The sequence below is a fragment of the Arachis hypogaea genome, chromosome 7 (genome assembly GCF_003086295.3).
Source record: "Arachis hypogaea cultivar Tifrunner chromosome 7, arahy.Tifrunner.gnm2.J5K5, whole genome shotgun sequence".
In the NCBI taxonomy this organism is placed as follows: domain Eukaryota; kingdom Viridiplantae; phylum Streptophyta; class Magnoliopsida; order Fabales; family Fabaceae; genus Arachis; species Arachis hypogaea.
The window spans coordinates 2,374,216-2,389,102 of NC_092042.1; the positions used below are offsets into that span (position 1 = coordinate 2,374,216).

The following is a 14,887-nucleotide window of genomic DNA, read 5'->3' on the forward strand; positions in this document are numbered from 1 at the left end:
CAATGAAAGGGGCAAAAAATTAAATGAATAAACATTGTTCTTGTGTTGTAGATATTAGGGGGAAAAAATGAAATTCATCAAGCAAACAATCGCATTTGTCTCTTAGACAGGTCCGTTGATAAACAAATGAAATACAGCATACTCCAGGAAAATTTCAAGATTTCCAGTTAAAGTCATGTTTGCTGAATTTCGGCAAGCTAGCATGATATATACAATATTTACATAAGCGAGAACATGCATATAATAGGTAGAAATTCAATGGAAACCCACACTAGGATTTACATTGAAAGCTCATTGACCAGCTGATGGATTTGTCAGTAACTCAAGTGATTTCTTCAAGTAGTCTACTGCAACTGAGACATCATCAAATGCAAGTGCCCCCACAGCAAATCTTGCGGCCTTATGCGCCTCTGCTATTTTCTCAGGTGCTGGCTGGTAGTTACTGTCATACTGATATGTCTGAGTGTTTGATATATTTCCGTTTCTGTTCCCAGAACTATGCTGAGCAATTGGTGAATGACTTGTGGTAAGAGGAGCAGACTGTGAAGAGTATGAAGGATCAGGCCCTTGAATATAAGTATAGTTCGAAGGGACTGATGGTAGGCTGCTTTCTGTAAAACTTGGGTACGATTGGAAGTGTGGATACGAATGCGAAGATGGAGGTTCTTGAGAAGGGTAGTTTGAGCCTAAATGCTGTGAGTGTTCTGGTGAGTACTGCTGATGGTTGTAATGCTCGGAATAAGAGCTATCTGATCTAGCAAGTGGGGGAGAATGGTAATCTTGGGCAGGTGGTGGAGGATGATAATCTTGGGGGGGAGGAGGAGGATGGTAATCTTGCGAGGGTGGAGGAGAATGATAATCTTGGGAAGGAGGAGGAGGATGGTAATCTTGAGAAGGATAGAAAGGTGTGTAAGGTTGAGAAGATGGAGAAACACTGGAAGAATGCTTATTATTGTTTACTCTATCATGAAACTGCATAGATGGTGGAATGTTTGGCAAATGCTGGTCATTAGCAGTATCATGGAATTGAGGTGCAGAATGAGCGCTTGGGAGATTATGGTAGTCAACAGGGTTATGATAACTAGGTGACGGATCGGATTCTGGTCCAGGACTTGCAGTAGTTTCATTGGTGCCAACATTCTGCAAAAGTAAAGATAGCTGAAAATTAATTCTTCACATTTATTATTCTATTAACACTTCTTTTTTAGTATTGGTCTATTACACATATTTACTTATTGATCAAACTCTGACTAGACCAAGTTGAGTTTAGAACCATACATGTGTAGTATTAGGAGTACTCGGTAAAAATGAAAGGTCATCATCACCAGCCGGTGGGCCAGCTGTGGGTTTCCTTCCTTCTTTCACAGCCTTTCTTATATCTGCTGCTTTCCAGGCAGCATATTTCTGTTTCTGTTCCAGCTGTAAAAGAAATTCAGAAAAGCATTAAACCAACAATGAGAAGTTATTTTTCAGTTGCAAATAACTTCCAACATAAACAACAGTTCGCGAGAATCTGCAAAATGCAACAAGAGATGCATAAAAGAAAAGTTGAATAGATTAACCAGATACGCACATCAGGTTGAAGTGCTCCAAATTGATTAAGAATCTCGAAAAAGATGCTAGCAGCATAAAATGTTTTTGCTGTATTCCTGCCCAAGTCATAGAACTTATGTTAAAAACTGGTCAAAGATGAAACTTTAAAGTTCAAATAGAAGCCGCCAAAAAGAAATATGAGCAATCATACTTGGAGTGCAAGGGGAATATAACAGACAGAAGCAACAGATAAGCCAAAACCCAAAAGACAAAATCAGTTCATGCCTAAGAAATTATGGAGTTATAAGCACACGATGGAAAAAAGCGAGTAACATACAAGTCTGCTCTTCCAGCACGATCTTGCTTGTCTGCTTTTCCAAATACATTCAAGGCAAATCCCTCAATATATAGATTATCCTCTGGTCCAATCTGGATTGACTTCTTATCCTGTAAAAAAGAAAATCGAGGATCAAAGATGAACCAACAGTTGAGTACGAAAAATACAAACAAAAGCAACCAAAAATACCACCAATCCTAACATAAACAATAACAAGAGAGTAGTTGATCCACAAGATCAATCAAAACACAAATACAATTGCAATTCCCATGGCTAATTGTGATTAAGATTAAGACTAAATGAAATTAAGCCGAAAACAGAATTATTATGATTACTGAGTTAGATTAAACACCTTCTCGAGCTGCTTCATGAGCGAAACAAGCAGAGCATTGGTGGTCTTGGTGCGTTCACTTTGCGGAATCTTTAATCCTCGCTCCATCGCATATAATCGACCTAAAAATTAGTAATAGCATCAAATTTTAATCCTATCCAATTCAGATCAGAAAATAAAACCCGATCGAGCAGGCGAATCAACAATCAAAGATAGGAATCGATCTAACAATCTATGAAAAGGAAAAAAAAATTGAAAAGAGAAAAATCACGTAAGAAAGAGATGATTACAGTAATAAGCGACGAGAGGTTCATGCTTTTGCAGCTCATCGGCGCGTTGAAGGTACGGTAATAGCAGCTTCGCCGGTTCGTTCTCGTTCGACATCGTTGTGAGAGCTTCAAAGAGAGAGAAAGAGAGAGAGACTCAGATCCTTGATCCTAGCGAAGATGAATTCGAATACGATCTTTCTACAATGATACGGCGCCGTTTTATTCAAAGTATATATTTTTTTTTGTCGTGGCCCACGGCCAAACAAACTGGACCGGGTCGGGTCAAACCCGCCCAAGCTACAACCAGAATGAACATGGAGATGAAACGGGCCATATCTTAGTTATTTATTTTACAATAATAGTAACATCTTTTCTCCACTGTGATTTCTTCACTCGTGATTTTAGTGATTTTTTTACGGCTGTAGTATGTTTTTTTATTTTATTGAGCCAATTTTAAAATTTATTGTTCACATTATTTAAGAAATTGTTTGTCTACCTAACAAAATTGATTTGATATTGTTTTATGCAATAAAATATTTTATCTTTGGTAAAAAAAAAAATTGAGATAAAACGGCTTCAGTGGATAAGCCACATGTATTGATAAAATCTCCAAATATCAAACATAACATGCACATCTAAGAAAAGTTCCCTCTCCAAATTATATGGTCACTCACATTATATTATATATATATATTTATATCCTAAAGACAGCAGCAACTAGTAATATGAGAATGCTACAAAGATGAAATTGTTGGGTTTGAAAAACAAAGACCCTCTCAGTCACTAGGGAGATGCAGGGATGGGTTCAGTTCCAGAGACCAGAGAAGCACCATCTTCTTTTGATATGGCCACATAATTCACCGGTGCAGATAGTCTATGATTATCTCTTTTCGAGTCTTTTGATGTCGACCGGCTTCCATTTTGATGAGTATTGAGTGATAGCCTTCGGTTAGGAGTCCCGTTGGCTCCGCCGTTAGCTCGAGTACCTCCCTTCTTGGCACTCACCGGCCGAGCAGGGCTCGGTCTTGATCCAAATACAGAATCTTGTTCTGTGCTTTGCTGCTCATGGTACTTCTTCTGATCCTGCACATAACAAACTCCATGAGCTATGTATTAGAATATCATAATTAGAGAACAAAATTAGAAAAAATATCAAAGAGTATTAGAAAAAAATAAATGTAATTTACTATGATATTATTCCATAACAAAGATACTCTTGATTTATATATTGGTAAGAATCTTGTAATTACAGATGAAAAATATGAATAATAAAAATAATACTTTTCTAAATAATTCTTCGTTTCTTTCCTAAACTCTTTGTACCATGGTAATGTTGACATATATTATGTTAAGCAATTTAGTCAGGACTTGTCAAACTACTGAACGATTTTCAACTATCAACTTTACATAAAGACATCTTACCCGCATCCTTCGCCTTTCCTCTTCTCTCTCGTGCCTAAGCATGGCGTATTCGTCTAGCATGGCGAGAAGAGGAACGCCGTCGTATGCGAATGACATGTCATGATCTTCTTCCCATGCACGAGTTTTGGCAACCAAAGTATCAACCAAGGCTGCATTTATACCAAAAGAAACAAAGTTAATTACTCCATTAATGTGCCACCATGTTGTTTACTTGCAAAGAAAGTTATCTCATTTGATATGTACCCGGAATTTTGTTGACAAGTATGCGAGCTTTCTCTGCACGTTTGAGGTTCAAATGGGCACCTCTGCTTGCATTGTACCTGTTTTCATCCTGTTTCACAAAGTATATATAACAAGTTAAGAACATAACATGGATCAAAGCATAAGGGAGATTGTAACTTTGTAAGGATAAGTACCCGATTGTAATCTTCAAGCCAACTCTCTTCTTCACATGCTGACATCCATTTCTCAACCTTGTCTAATATATCTCTTCGGCTTAAAGCTTCTTCTTTAGCTTTTGCTATTTGATTATCCATGTCAGCAAGTAATTCAGCCGGTTCGACATTACCAGAATCAATCATTTCCATAATCTTCTCCCGGGCTGCTTCCGGATCTATTTCGACATGAGCCCGGGCAAAGATCTCTTCCAGTTCTGCTTGCTTCTTGAAAGCAATTTCCTTCATCCTGCTGGCCTTCAGCTGATCAAGCCTCTCGACTTCCACTTCGGCCTTTACAACAAAGAATGAGAAAATAATCCATCAGCAGCATAAATCTCAGAGCCTAAACTCTGTATACTTAGAAAATCTTTAGTACCTGCTCAATCAAATCTAGTGCAAGGGACCCGGGAACATTGACCTCATCTACTGAAGCTGACATATTGCAAGTAACATGGTCGAATAGTCTCCTTTCCTCCGGATGCGTATCCATTAGATTCCACAGATCAGTTAACTGAGAAGCCAATTCTTGGAGCTGCAAAGGATACACCGGTTAAGGTAAAAATTTATTTGATAGTTTAAAATTCTAGGCAAGATAGAAACCAAGTCTACAATGTATATATGAACTTAACCTTCTGCAGCCTTTGCTTTTTATCTTCCTTCAGTGTCAACACTGTCTTAGCCAGCCTAGCTAGAGTGTCATTGCTTATGCTTTTGGATTGAACACCGGTAGAATCATCGAGGCTCGGGTGTACCTCGGTTACAGTACTGAAGAAGTCCATACCTAGGACAGCACATAGATCATGCACAGTACTCACAAATTCAAGAACCTTGTGCAACCTCTCACTCTGCCAAACAAAGCAATGCAATGAAACTCTCAATCTACAACACTGTTTATTGAATGTAGTTTTCGAATACTACACTGTTAAACTCTCAATTGCAAATTGCAATACTCCCTATGAAGATTCACCTTTTCCTTTTGAAGTTCTTGGAGCTCAGATTGATATTCATCTAGCTTCTTCAGAGAGAGGTCAGATTGATTGATTGCAGGTGGATTCTCGCTGAGACTCAAATTGCCAGCTATCTCTCCACATATCTTCTGGATCTGTGATTGCACATCTGAGAACTCCTTTATTCTTTCTTCTTTTTGTTCCCACAATTGTTCGAGTATCGGCGCAATAGCTGCAAGCTGTTCTTTGATAGTTCCAGAAGTGCTTTCAGGCTGCAAAAGCACAAATAGCAACATAGTAAATTAATATAATGACACTAAAGTTAATACAAATACAATGACACTAACATAGCCTTAATATTCAGATGCATCATAAAGTTAAGATAACCACTCGGATGAAATTGTCTTCAGGTAAAAATGATAGGTGAAAACCTGTAGATAGTTTGACATATTTGACTAAATTAATATCTAACAGTTCTCAACTATCATCTTCAGACGAGTGAGTAGTGACCTAAAGTTAAATCTAGAGCTCAAGTGTGTGTTACTAACAACTAAGGCAGAGCTCTTTTCGCCAAGAGCCGATAGAAGACTAGATAGCTCAAGCTTAGCATCAGACAAGGCTTGAAGTAGTTGCGCCCTCGACGTTGCAGCCTGCTCAACCTTTCTCTTGTACACATCTAAGCATTCCTGCTCTAACTGAAGCAGCATCTTGTCGCGCTGCTCGTCGCTCTCTCCAACCTCATCCCATATTTCCTACAGCAAGATAAGCCAGCATTACAATTCTGTTTGAACATACATACACATATCAGTGATTACACACATGAAAACAAAAAAAAAAGCATGAATTAAGTTACCTGCAGCTTCTTTAGCAAGGAACCACAGGTGTTCTCTCCAACAAGGGGATTATGAGCTTCTGTCACTGCCATTGAAGTTCAAGAGTAACCTAGCCTACACCACAACAGAAGAATCAAGAATCAACTTAATGTTCATAACTAGACAATAATTTCATATCAACATGAAAATCATATAACATACCAAACAAACAAACACAGAAAAACGGTACATTTCATTCTGTGGACAGAATATAGCAAAATTAACTAGGCTATGCATATGGTAAAAACTAAAAACTAAAAAGCAGTAATTAACAGAATAATTAGAGCAATTAAGACAAGTGAAAGTTAAAAAATGTTGAGAGTTGCATCTAGAGAGAAAAAATCTGCAAACAAATTACAGAAGCATAATCCAAAACTAAGAAAGAAAGATGAAGCAGAATGAGAATGAAAGAAGAATGGAGAATGAAGAAACAAGAGGAAGAATCAGATCTCAAGAGTACCCCGTTGAGTATGAGGCTCTAGAGTGAGTGAGTGAGTTTGTTGCTTTCAGATCTGTGAGTAGTGAGTAGGGAAGAATGAAGAAGAGAAAGAGAGGAAAAGAAAGTGAGTGAGTGAGTGAGTGTAAGAGTGCACTAATCACAAAGTACACAACACACAGGACCTCACTCTTGAACTTGAACTTCAAGCCATGGAGCCAAACCACTTGGTCCCACTCCACTATTTTATTATCTAATCCTATGTTTAAGTTTAACACTTTCAATATATGAGATATAAAAATTCTTATTTTTATATTTTATTTTATAAAGGGTAAAGTATATTTTTTTTCCCTAAAGTTTGGCACAAATTTTAAAAATACCCCTAAATTTTATTTTGTTTCAATTTTGTCCCAAAAGTTTTTAATTTGCATCAAATATATCCTCAACGGCTAAATTTTCAAAAAATTTACGACCAATTTAACAATATTACTTAAAAATTATGCTTGATTTGCTTGTGATGAGAAGTTGTTCTTATAAAATTGTTGTTGAATATGTCTTAAATTTTTTGAAAAATTAGCTATCAGGGATATATTTGATGCAAATAAAAATTTTTTGGGATAAAATTAAAACAAAATAAAATTTAGGAGTATTTTTAAAATTTTTGTCAAACTTCAGGGATAAAAAATATACTTTACCCTTTTATAAAAATACTATTTGTCTACTAATATCAATCATGAATATATTTATGTATAAATATATATATTGGTGGATACTCAATTGCAGTGGATTTTACGTGGAGTTGATGTTTGAGAGCCGTTAGATAAAAATTTAGTCAAACTAGTTAAATAATCTAACCGACTCTCAACTATCAACTTCACGTGAAGTCGAGTACACTTGAATTTTTGCCATATATATTATTTAAGTTATTTTTAATATATTTTTATATTTTAATATGTATTTATATTTGTAACTGATTTTAGTGTATAAATTAAATATGAGAATGAATGAATTATAAGTGTCCACTTTTCTTTTATTTTCTTTCAAACAAAAAAATAAAAAATATAATTATAAAAAATAAAAAGAATTAAGTTTTTATTAAAATTTTGGTGTTTTTTATCAAGAACATAAAATATATTAATTTAATATACTAAAATAATATATCTATATTGTCAATATAATTTTGTCTTTTTTATCTCTTTTATTATTCTATACTTACTATACACATTCTTAAAACTCTTAATTATACTAGTCATCTAAAAATATATTTACAAATAATAAAGGTAGTTTAATTAAATATATTAATTAAATTATTTAATAACTTTTAATTACTGTTTTTTTATACAGATATTTTTCTATAAATAACTCAGCTTGTATATATATATTTAGTGTAACAATAAGTAATTTAGTGTGAAAATAACGTGATTTTTTTTTTTTGGTATTCTGGAAATAACATGAGGGCTTGTCAGTGCCTCCATGTGTGATCTGTGTTCCTCAATCATTTCCCTTTCTCCCACATTATTAATTAATCATACTATAATTCTTTATAAACAATAATATGACCAAAATGCCCCCACCAAAATAAAACATCGATAAAATGAAAAATAAAAATTTTATTGTTGAAATTATAATTTTATTTTACATGAACTCTATTTAAAAATAATTAAAATATTATTTTATCACTTTAGAAGAATACAATCTTTACTAAATACTTCTTTTTCCTTCATTGTAAAGATTTTGAATGGTGTCTTATTTATTAAAATAATAATTATTACTTTTTAATTAATAATATATAGAATTTATTATATTTGAATTAAATTAATTTCAATAGTAGTCACCAAAAAAATTAATTTAAATAGAATTAGTTTCCGATAGAATAAGATCATCTCCATATTATTATTTTTATTGGCAATAGTATAACTTAAACATTATTTTCATTTTTAAATATTATTTAAAATGAACACATCTTTTTTTAAGGATGAACCTAAAAAAAAAACACACAAATTTAATATTGGCGGGAGAGAAGAAATGGACCCAATGGAACACAAGTAATAAATACATCTGTTCAAGAAACTCAAATCGATAACCACTTTTTTTTTTCCTTCTAATAATTCATAATAATTAAGAGTAAAAGTAATGCTGCAAAAAGATTAATTGAAAACTTGAATAATGCCTCAGCTTCTGTATCTCTATTCTCTAGCCTACATGGGAGGCTCTTTTAAGATATGTTTGGTGTTTTGTGTATTTATATTTTTTAATAATAATATTTTTGGTTTATTATGGTATTTTAGATTTTAGTAAATTAAAGATTAATTTATTATAAATTTAAATTTTATTTAAAAATTTATTATTGATTAATAAATTATTATATATACAAAAAAAATAAATTTTTAATATTTATTTAAATAGATTAATAAATTAACTACTAAATCTACTTAAATTAATTATTTTTAATAATATTTAGTTAATTAAAAATAAATTAATTATTAAAATTAGTTATTATATATTTATGTATAAATATATGTATAATTTAATTTATTTTTAATATATATTTTATATTTTAATATATATTTACATAAATAACTAATTTTAACAACTGATTTTAATATACACAGCTAATATGGTGGTTAACTAATATACCAATACCATTGATTTATTTTATACATATATTAACATTTAATTAATATTTATGCCACTGATTAGTTTTCATATTTTATATTACAATACCTTGTTGCTCATCTTTTACTAACTTTCTTGCTACTACCAATTTCAATTATATATTGTGAAATTTAATTAGAAAATGAGTTATGTATTGAAATCAATCATCAATCATAGACTTGTGTAAGAATATATAATAAAAATATATAACGTAGCTAGCAACAAATATGAAATAATAATTTAAAGACCAAGAATAGTCCCAAAGAGCCTAACAAAGGGCAATGTTGTCATAATAACACCAACGGGCATGCATGGCCTTTTTGTTAAATGTTCCATATTTCAAAATTAAGTAAAGCTATGTATTAATATTATTAATAAGGAAAATAATTTTTCATTAAAATAAAACTAAAAAAAATTATTTACACTAAAATCAACCATCAAAATATATATTAATTTATATATTTTTAAATAAATAATCAGACACTAAAATAATTAAATCTATAATAAATAAATAATTAAATTTATAAAATATTAAATATATATTTTTATACAGAATATAATTAATTGATGATTAATTATTTATATATACGGAACAAAAAAAAAAAAAGAGAAAACCAAGAAATGAGGCAAAGGGCAAAAATTGTGGTCAGAGGTTGGGTGTCAAAACGAATCTACAGACACGTTTCTGTCCAAATTAGTTTATGACAACATCAATGTGAAGACACCTATTTTTTCTGTTTAGTGTATAATATAAGCTTCTATAATATATGTTTAATAATATTTATTATTTAATATTAAATTTAAAAAAAAACGAAAAGTAGTATATATATGCGCAAATGATGTTTTTATTTTCAAATGTAAAATCGTTTAGTTAGAGAAGTAAAAATTAGACGGTTTAATTTATGAGAAGTATAAAAATTAGACTATCTGATTTATAAAAGATACAAAAATCAAATTAAAAAATTTCTGTTAAAAAAATTAAATAATTTAAAACAAAAATTAAATCCTCCAATTTATTTCGATTTGTATACTTTTTACACTTTCAAAAAATATAAAAAAAAACATCACTATTTTTACTTCATAAAAAAAAAAAACCTATATATGCTGCGTGCAAATCAAAGAACTACATTTATATTTTTTATTTTCGTGACTTTGTTTGGACCATAGCCTGGTTCTCTTTTCTACGTAAGTATCCATTATTAGAATATAATTAATCATGCATTGACTATGGCCCTACGTTTCACCATTTTTATTGATAAATCCATAAACAGCCTTGGTGCCCATCAAGTGTTCTATATGGCCCCCCATAAATTTCCATATTTTCTACAAAATTATTATAATAATATTATAATGCACATATTTAGTAGTCACGTTCTTACTTAAACAATACTTCATCAATCATTAGTTTCCTTTTATTATTCATTCATGATTTAATTTCTACACGCGAGACAAATAATAATTATCATTTTATATTTTTTATTTTGTCCCTCAAATTACTCATTTCATTATTGTTAATCATATGCTTATTATGAAATTTCTACCTATCTAACAACTATGAATTTTAAAATTGTTATTAAGCATGCATTCTCTCAATTATATATGCAAACAAGTAAATAAATTGTGAAAACTCAGGTGAAGTCGATTGCACGTGAAGTTGATATTTGAGAGCCGTTAGATGAAAATTTAGTCAAATCAGTTAAATCATCTAACCGTTTTCAGACATTAACTTCACGTGAAGTCGACTGCACCTGAGTTTCCACTTAAATAAATTTAGAGGAGTGCTAGGAGGCCAGCAGTTTTGGTGAATTGTAGCCATCAATTAGCCATCAATAATATATTTAATGGTGTGAGATTTCATCAAATAAAAAAAATCACTCATTTTTGTTTTGCTGGCTAAGTGCTGGCCAGATTTTAATAAATCTGCTGACCCCTAGACTTTCCCATAAATTTATTTGCTGCTTACAACTTTTTAGAAAAGTTTGAGCAATAAATTGGTAGCTCTATCTATTTATTATTCAACCTGCAAAGCATGCTGGGTTGGTTAGCTAATAACCTCAATATAGAGCTTAAAAGGCATGATAAAAAGGTGTCACCCTTTAATTAATTAATTATCCTAATAATATTACTGTATGTGATTAAGAGTTGGCTTACTTGCCGGCATGAGTTTCTGCCTTCTACTTTCGCATTGCATATTTTAACTCATCTGGTAAAAAAGTTACTTGTTACAGATGAATCTAAATTTTATTTAAGAATTTATTATTAAATAATAAATTATTATATACACAAATTATGATTCAAATTCTTTATGTATTTATTCATTTAACTATTCGATCAATTTAAATTGATTTCTATTATTATTATAAAGAATGTGTTATGTGTTTAGTTTGAATAAATTTTGACTAATATGAGGAAAGAAAATATATATAATATATATAACTTACATTATCTATCTAATATTTTACGGTATTTTTTGATTTGATAAATTAAAAATTAATTTACTGCAAATTAAAATTTCATCTAAAATTTTATTGTTGTTTGACCAACAAAAAGATATAGGATTTGTTTGGGTGAGTTTTTAAGAAAAGATTTTTTTTGAGTTATCTTTTTTTAAAAGATCTTATAGAAAAGTAAAAGTAATTTTATGTTTGGATATCTCATGTAAAAAGATCTTTTTATCTATCAATTATGTTTGGGTATAACAATATAAAAGTACTTTTTTGTTTATTTATTACATAAAAAATATCTTTTTTTAAAGAAAAAAGATCTTTTAAAAAAAGATGTAAATTACAGCTTTTCAAAAAATATCTTTTTTTTATTTTACTAGTAATTTTACTTTTACTACTAGAAATTTGCCAAATACGTTAAAAAATAAAAAAAGATCTTTTTTCTTTAAAAAAAGATATTTTTTTAACAAAATAATGACACTCAAACATATATATAATGTAAAATTAATTTAACTGATAAAATAAAAAGTAATAAAGTAGTATGATAAAATTAAATATGGATTTTAGATTGGATTAGTGTGAAGTGTGGAAAACAGCAAATCGATAAGGAAGATACCAATAGAATGCACATGTGGCCTTAACACAACAGACAGGGAATACATTCGAAACTTGAGAATTTTGTATAGCTAACATTTTTGTTTATTATTATTATTATTATTAATTTTTTATAGGTAACATTGACCAGCCGAAAGCACAATATCTCTAATAACGTATCCATCACATGCATTTGTATTTTAAAATAATTACTTCCCATTTAGCCTAAAATAAACATGAGTTAAGATTGCCACCCTCACATGTGATTCTAGTATATTATTAGGCACAAAATCTTTGTAAGTTAAGCCCTATTTGCATCATATTGTACCTATTTCTCTTAGTCTGAGAATAAAGATTAATCAACTACAGATCTAAATTTTATTTAAGAGTTTATTGTTAATTAATAGATTAATCTCAAATATATCAACTAATAGTGGTGATTTAATGAATTTATACTTACCTCTCTTAGTTTTTTTTACAGCAATTTCAGTTGACCATCGCAAAAAAACCGCCACTATCTCTACTAACTTTTTTTATAGTGATTATTGCATGGTGAAAATTCAGATGACGTCGACTTCACGTGAAGTTGATATTTTAGAATTGTTGGATGAAAATTTAGCCAAATAAATCAAATCATCTAACGACTTTTAAGTATCAACTTCACGTGAAATTCACTTCAACTAAATTTTTACCTTATTGCATATATAATACAGAATTTAAAAGCGAACAAATGAATTAACTACTCATTCAACTCAAACTAATTTTTTATTTCTCTTAGCTCTTATAAGTTAACTACGTATACCTACTTCCTTAGCTTGACGATTAAATATGAGTAATTGGTATTAGTAAACCCAATTATTGGGTTTGCCACTTTTGCCATAGTTGTTACGCCACCAAATCAAATTAATGTCCATTTTAATGGTAAATTTAATTTGTACTGAGAAATGATATTATATTATAACTACTATGCACGACTTGAATATGTTATATTTTTAAGGTGAAGGTTTAGTTAGTGAATATAATATTATGTATTGTTAACATAAAAAAATTATACAACTAATTAATTATGTATTATTACTTTAATAAAATAATTCATTTTAAAACCTATTATTTAAATATAAATTTGAGCGAATAGTAATAATAGCATATAACTCTTTATAACTGTTGTAGAAAAAAGTTGGAGAGAGGGACTGTTTTAGTATCAACAAATTTGGCAACAACCTCTATACTTTTATTTTCATTTTTTTTTATTTTTTGTTCATAGAATAGTAATAGATATACACCTAAATGTCGATATTACAAATCATAGTGTCCCTCTAATAATGTTGTATCAAATGAAAGGGAAAAGAAAATTCCTCTTTCTGTAAGCCCCACTATTTTTTTAGTAAAAAAAAGTTAGAAGTTAGGCGAAAATTAAAACATACATCATTTGTATTTTTTAAGTCAGTGTAGTATCAATTCCATTCACATCAAGGGTTAGTTTGATATGGGAGTAAAGATTAGGGTAAATAATAAATCAAACTTACTAAAACAAAAAGAAAAACACTCGATGTATACGATTATCTTTATGTAAAGTTAATAATTAAAAATTATTAGATTATAATTTAGTCAAATATGTTTAATCATTCAACAATTTTTAATTAACAACTTTATATAAAAACAACTGCATATGAATTTTTATAAAAAAAAAATCCTTATTTCCATACCATAAATTCATTATTGTGTTATATTACACGCTAATTATTGTTAAAAAATTTCTTCATATATCCAACAGCACCCAATGTTACAAAGCGTATGTATTTAAAAAAACAATAATAATAATAAAAAAAGAATGCATGACAATATGACATAAACTAGAAGCATAACATAATATAGATTAAAAAATAGTATATATATAAAAAAATTACTGTTCACTTATATATATATATTTAAATATATTATTTTATATATTTTTACTGTATATTTTATATTTTAATGTAATTATATATACTAATGTAATTTGATTTATCTACCTCTTACGTTAAACGTTGATAAATACATTAAATTATTTATATAAATATATTTTATATGAATAATTAATTTAATAATAAATATTATATATATACATATACCATTTGATTTGATTTCAACTAGTGAGATAAGATTTTATTGTTAAAGAAAAGTATAGGTAGACAATAAAAATATTAAATAATGTGAATAATAGATATATCGGATGTTTATTTTACTAGGTGTATGGATAGTTATTTTAATATTAAAATTTAGATGGATAATTTAGAGATGTAATGTGTTTTTATTTGATTGATAGTTTCTTCATCTTGTTTAAAATAGTTAGTGTTTACCTAGCATTCCCCATTTGTTAATGTTATACTGTGGAAACTTAGGTGCAGTCAACTTCATATGAAGTTGATACTTGAAAACCGTTAGATGATTTGACTGATTTGACTAAATCTTTATCTAACGACTCTAGAATATCAACTTCACATGAAGTCGAATGCACCTGAGTTTCCACCATGTTATACATATATTTATCATCACTAGGCATAAGAAATTGGAGTGTATAGGGAGGGACGATTATATAGTTGAATAGTTAGAAATATTTGGGTGGTCAAA

The 14,887-nt window shown here is 29.8% G+C and overlaps 2 protein-coding genes across 2 annotated transcripts; both read right to left on the reverse strand.

Moving 5' to 3' along the window:
• Window positions 1-73: 73 nt before the first annotated feature.
• LOC112701907 (protein HOMOLOG OF MAMMALIAN LYST-INTERACTING PROTEIN 5) lies at window positions 74-2,691 on the reverse strand. The gene is made up of 6 exons (XM_025752705.3): window positions 2,492-2,691; window positions 2,223-2,323; window positions 1,871-1,980; window positions 1,574-1,649; window positions 1,279-1,419; window positions 74-1,140 (listed from the first exon to the last, which is right to left on the reverse strand). Exons 1-6 carry the CDS (start codon window positions 2,583-2,585, stop codon window positions 292-294), a joined length of 1,371 nt encoding a protein of 456 aa, XP_025608490.1. The 5' UTR covers window positions 2,586-2,691; the 3' UTR covers window positions 74-291.
• Window positions 2,692-3,030: 339 nt separating this feature from the next.
• LOC112701909 (65-kDa microtubule-associated protein 1) lies at window positions 3,031-6,798 on the reverse strand. The gene is made up of 10 exons (XM_025752708.3): window positions 6,609-6,798; window positions 6,130-6,223; window positions 5,825-6,028; window positions 5,297-5,548; window positions 4,959-5,174; window positions 4,706-4,861; window positions 4,309-4,620; window positions 4,136-4,223; window positions 3,893-4,041; window positions 3,031-3,553 (listed from the first exon to the last, which is right to left on the reverse strand). The coding sequence occupies exons 2-10, from the start codon at window positions 6,199-6,201 to the stop codon at window positions 3,254-3,256; spliced, it is 1,749 nt and encodes a 582-aa protein (XP_025608493.1). The 5' UTR covers window positions 6,202-6,223; window positions 6,609-6,798; the 3' UTR covers window positions 3,031-3,253.
• Window positions 6,799-14,887: the final 8,089 nt, after the last annotated feature.

Excerpts from the sequence above, each read along its gene's own strand:
- LOC112701907 (XM_025752705.3), bottom strand. The coding sequence starts at position 2,585 with ATGTCGAACGAGAACGAACCGGCGAAGCTGCTATTACCGTACCTTCAA. Across the intron at positions 1,650-1,870 it reads CGTGCTGGAAGAGCAGACTT|GAATACAGCAAAAACATTTT; the intron begins GTATGTTACTCG and ends TGACTTGGGCAG. Across the intron at positions 1,141-1,278 it reads GTACTCCTAATACTACACAT|AATGTTGGCACCAATGAAAC; the intron begins GTATGGTTCTAA and ends TTACTTTTGCAG.
- LOC112701909 (XM_025752708.3), bottom strand. The coding sequence starts at position 6,201 with ATGGCAGTGACAGAAGCTCATAATCCCCTTGTTGGAGAGAACACCTGT. Across the intron at positions 6,029-6,129 it reads CCTTGCTAAAGAAGCTGCAG|GAAATATGGGATGAGGTTGG; the intron begins GTAACTTAATTC and ends ATCTTGCTGTAG. Across the intron at positions 3,554-3,892 it reads AGGAAAGGCGAAGGATGCGG|GATCAGAAGAAGTACCATGA; the intron begins GTAAGATGTCTT and ends TGTTATGTGCAG.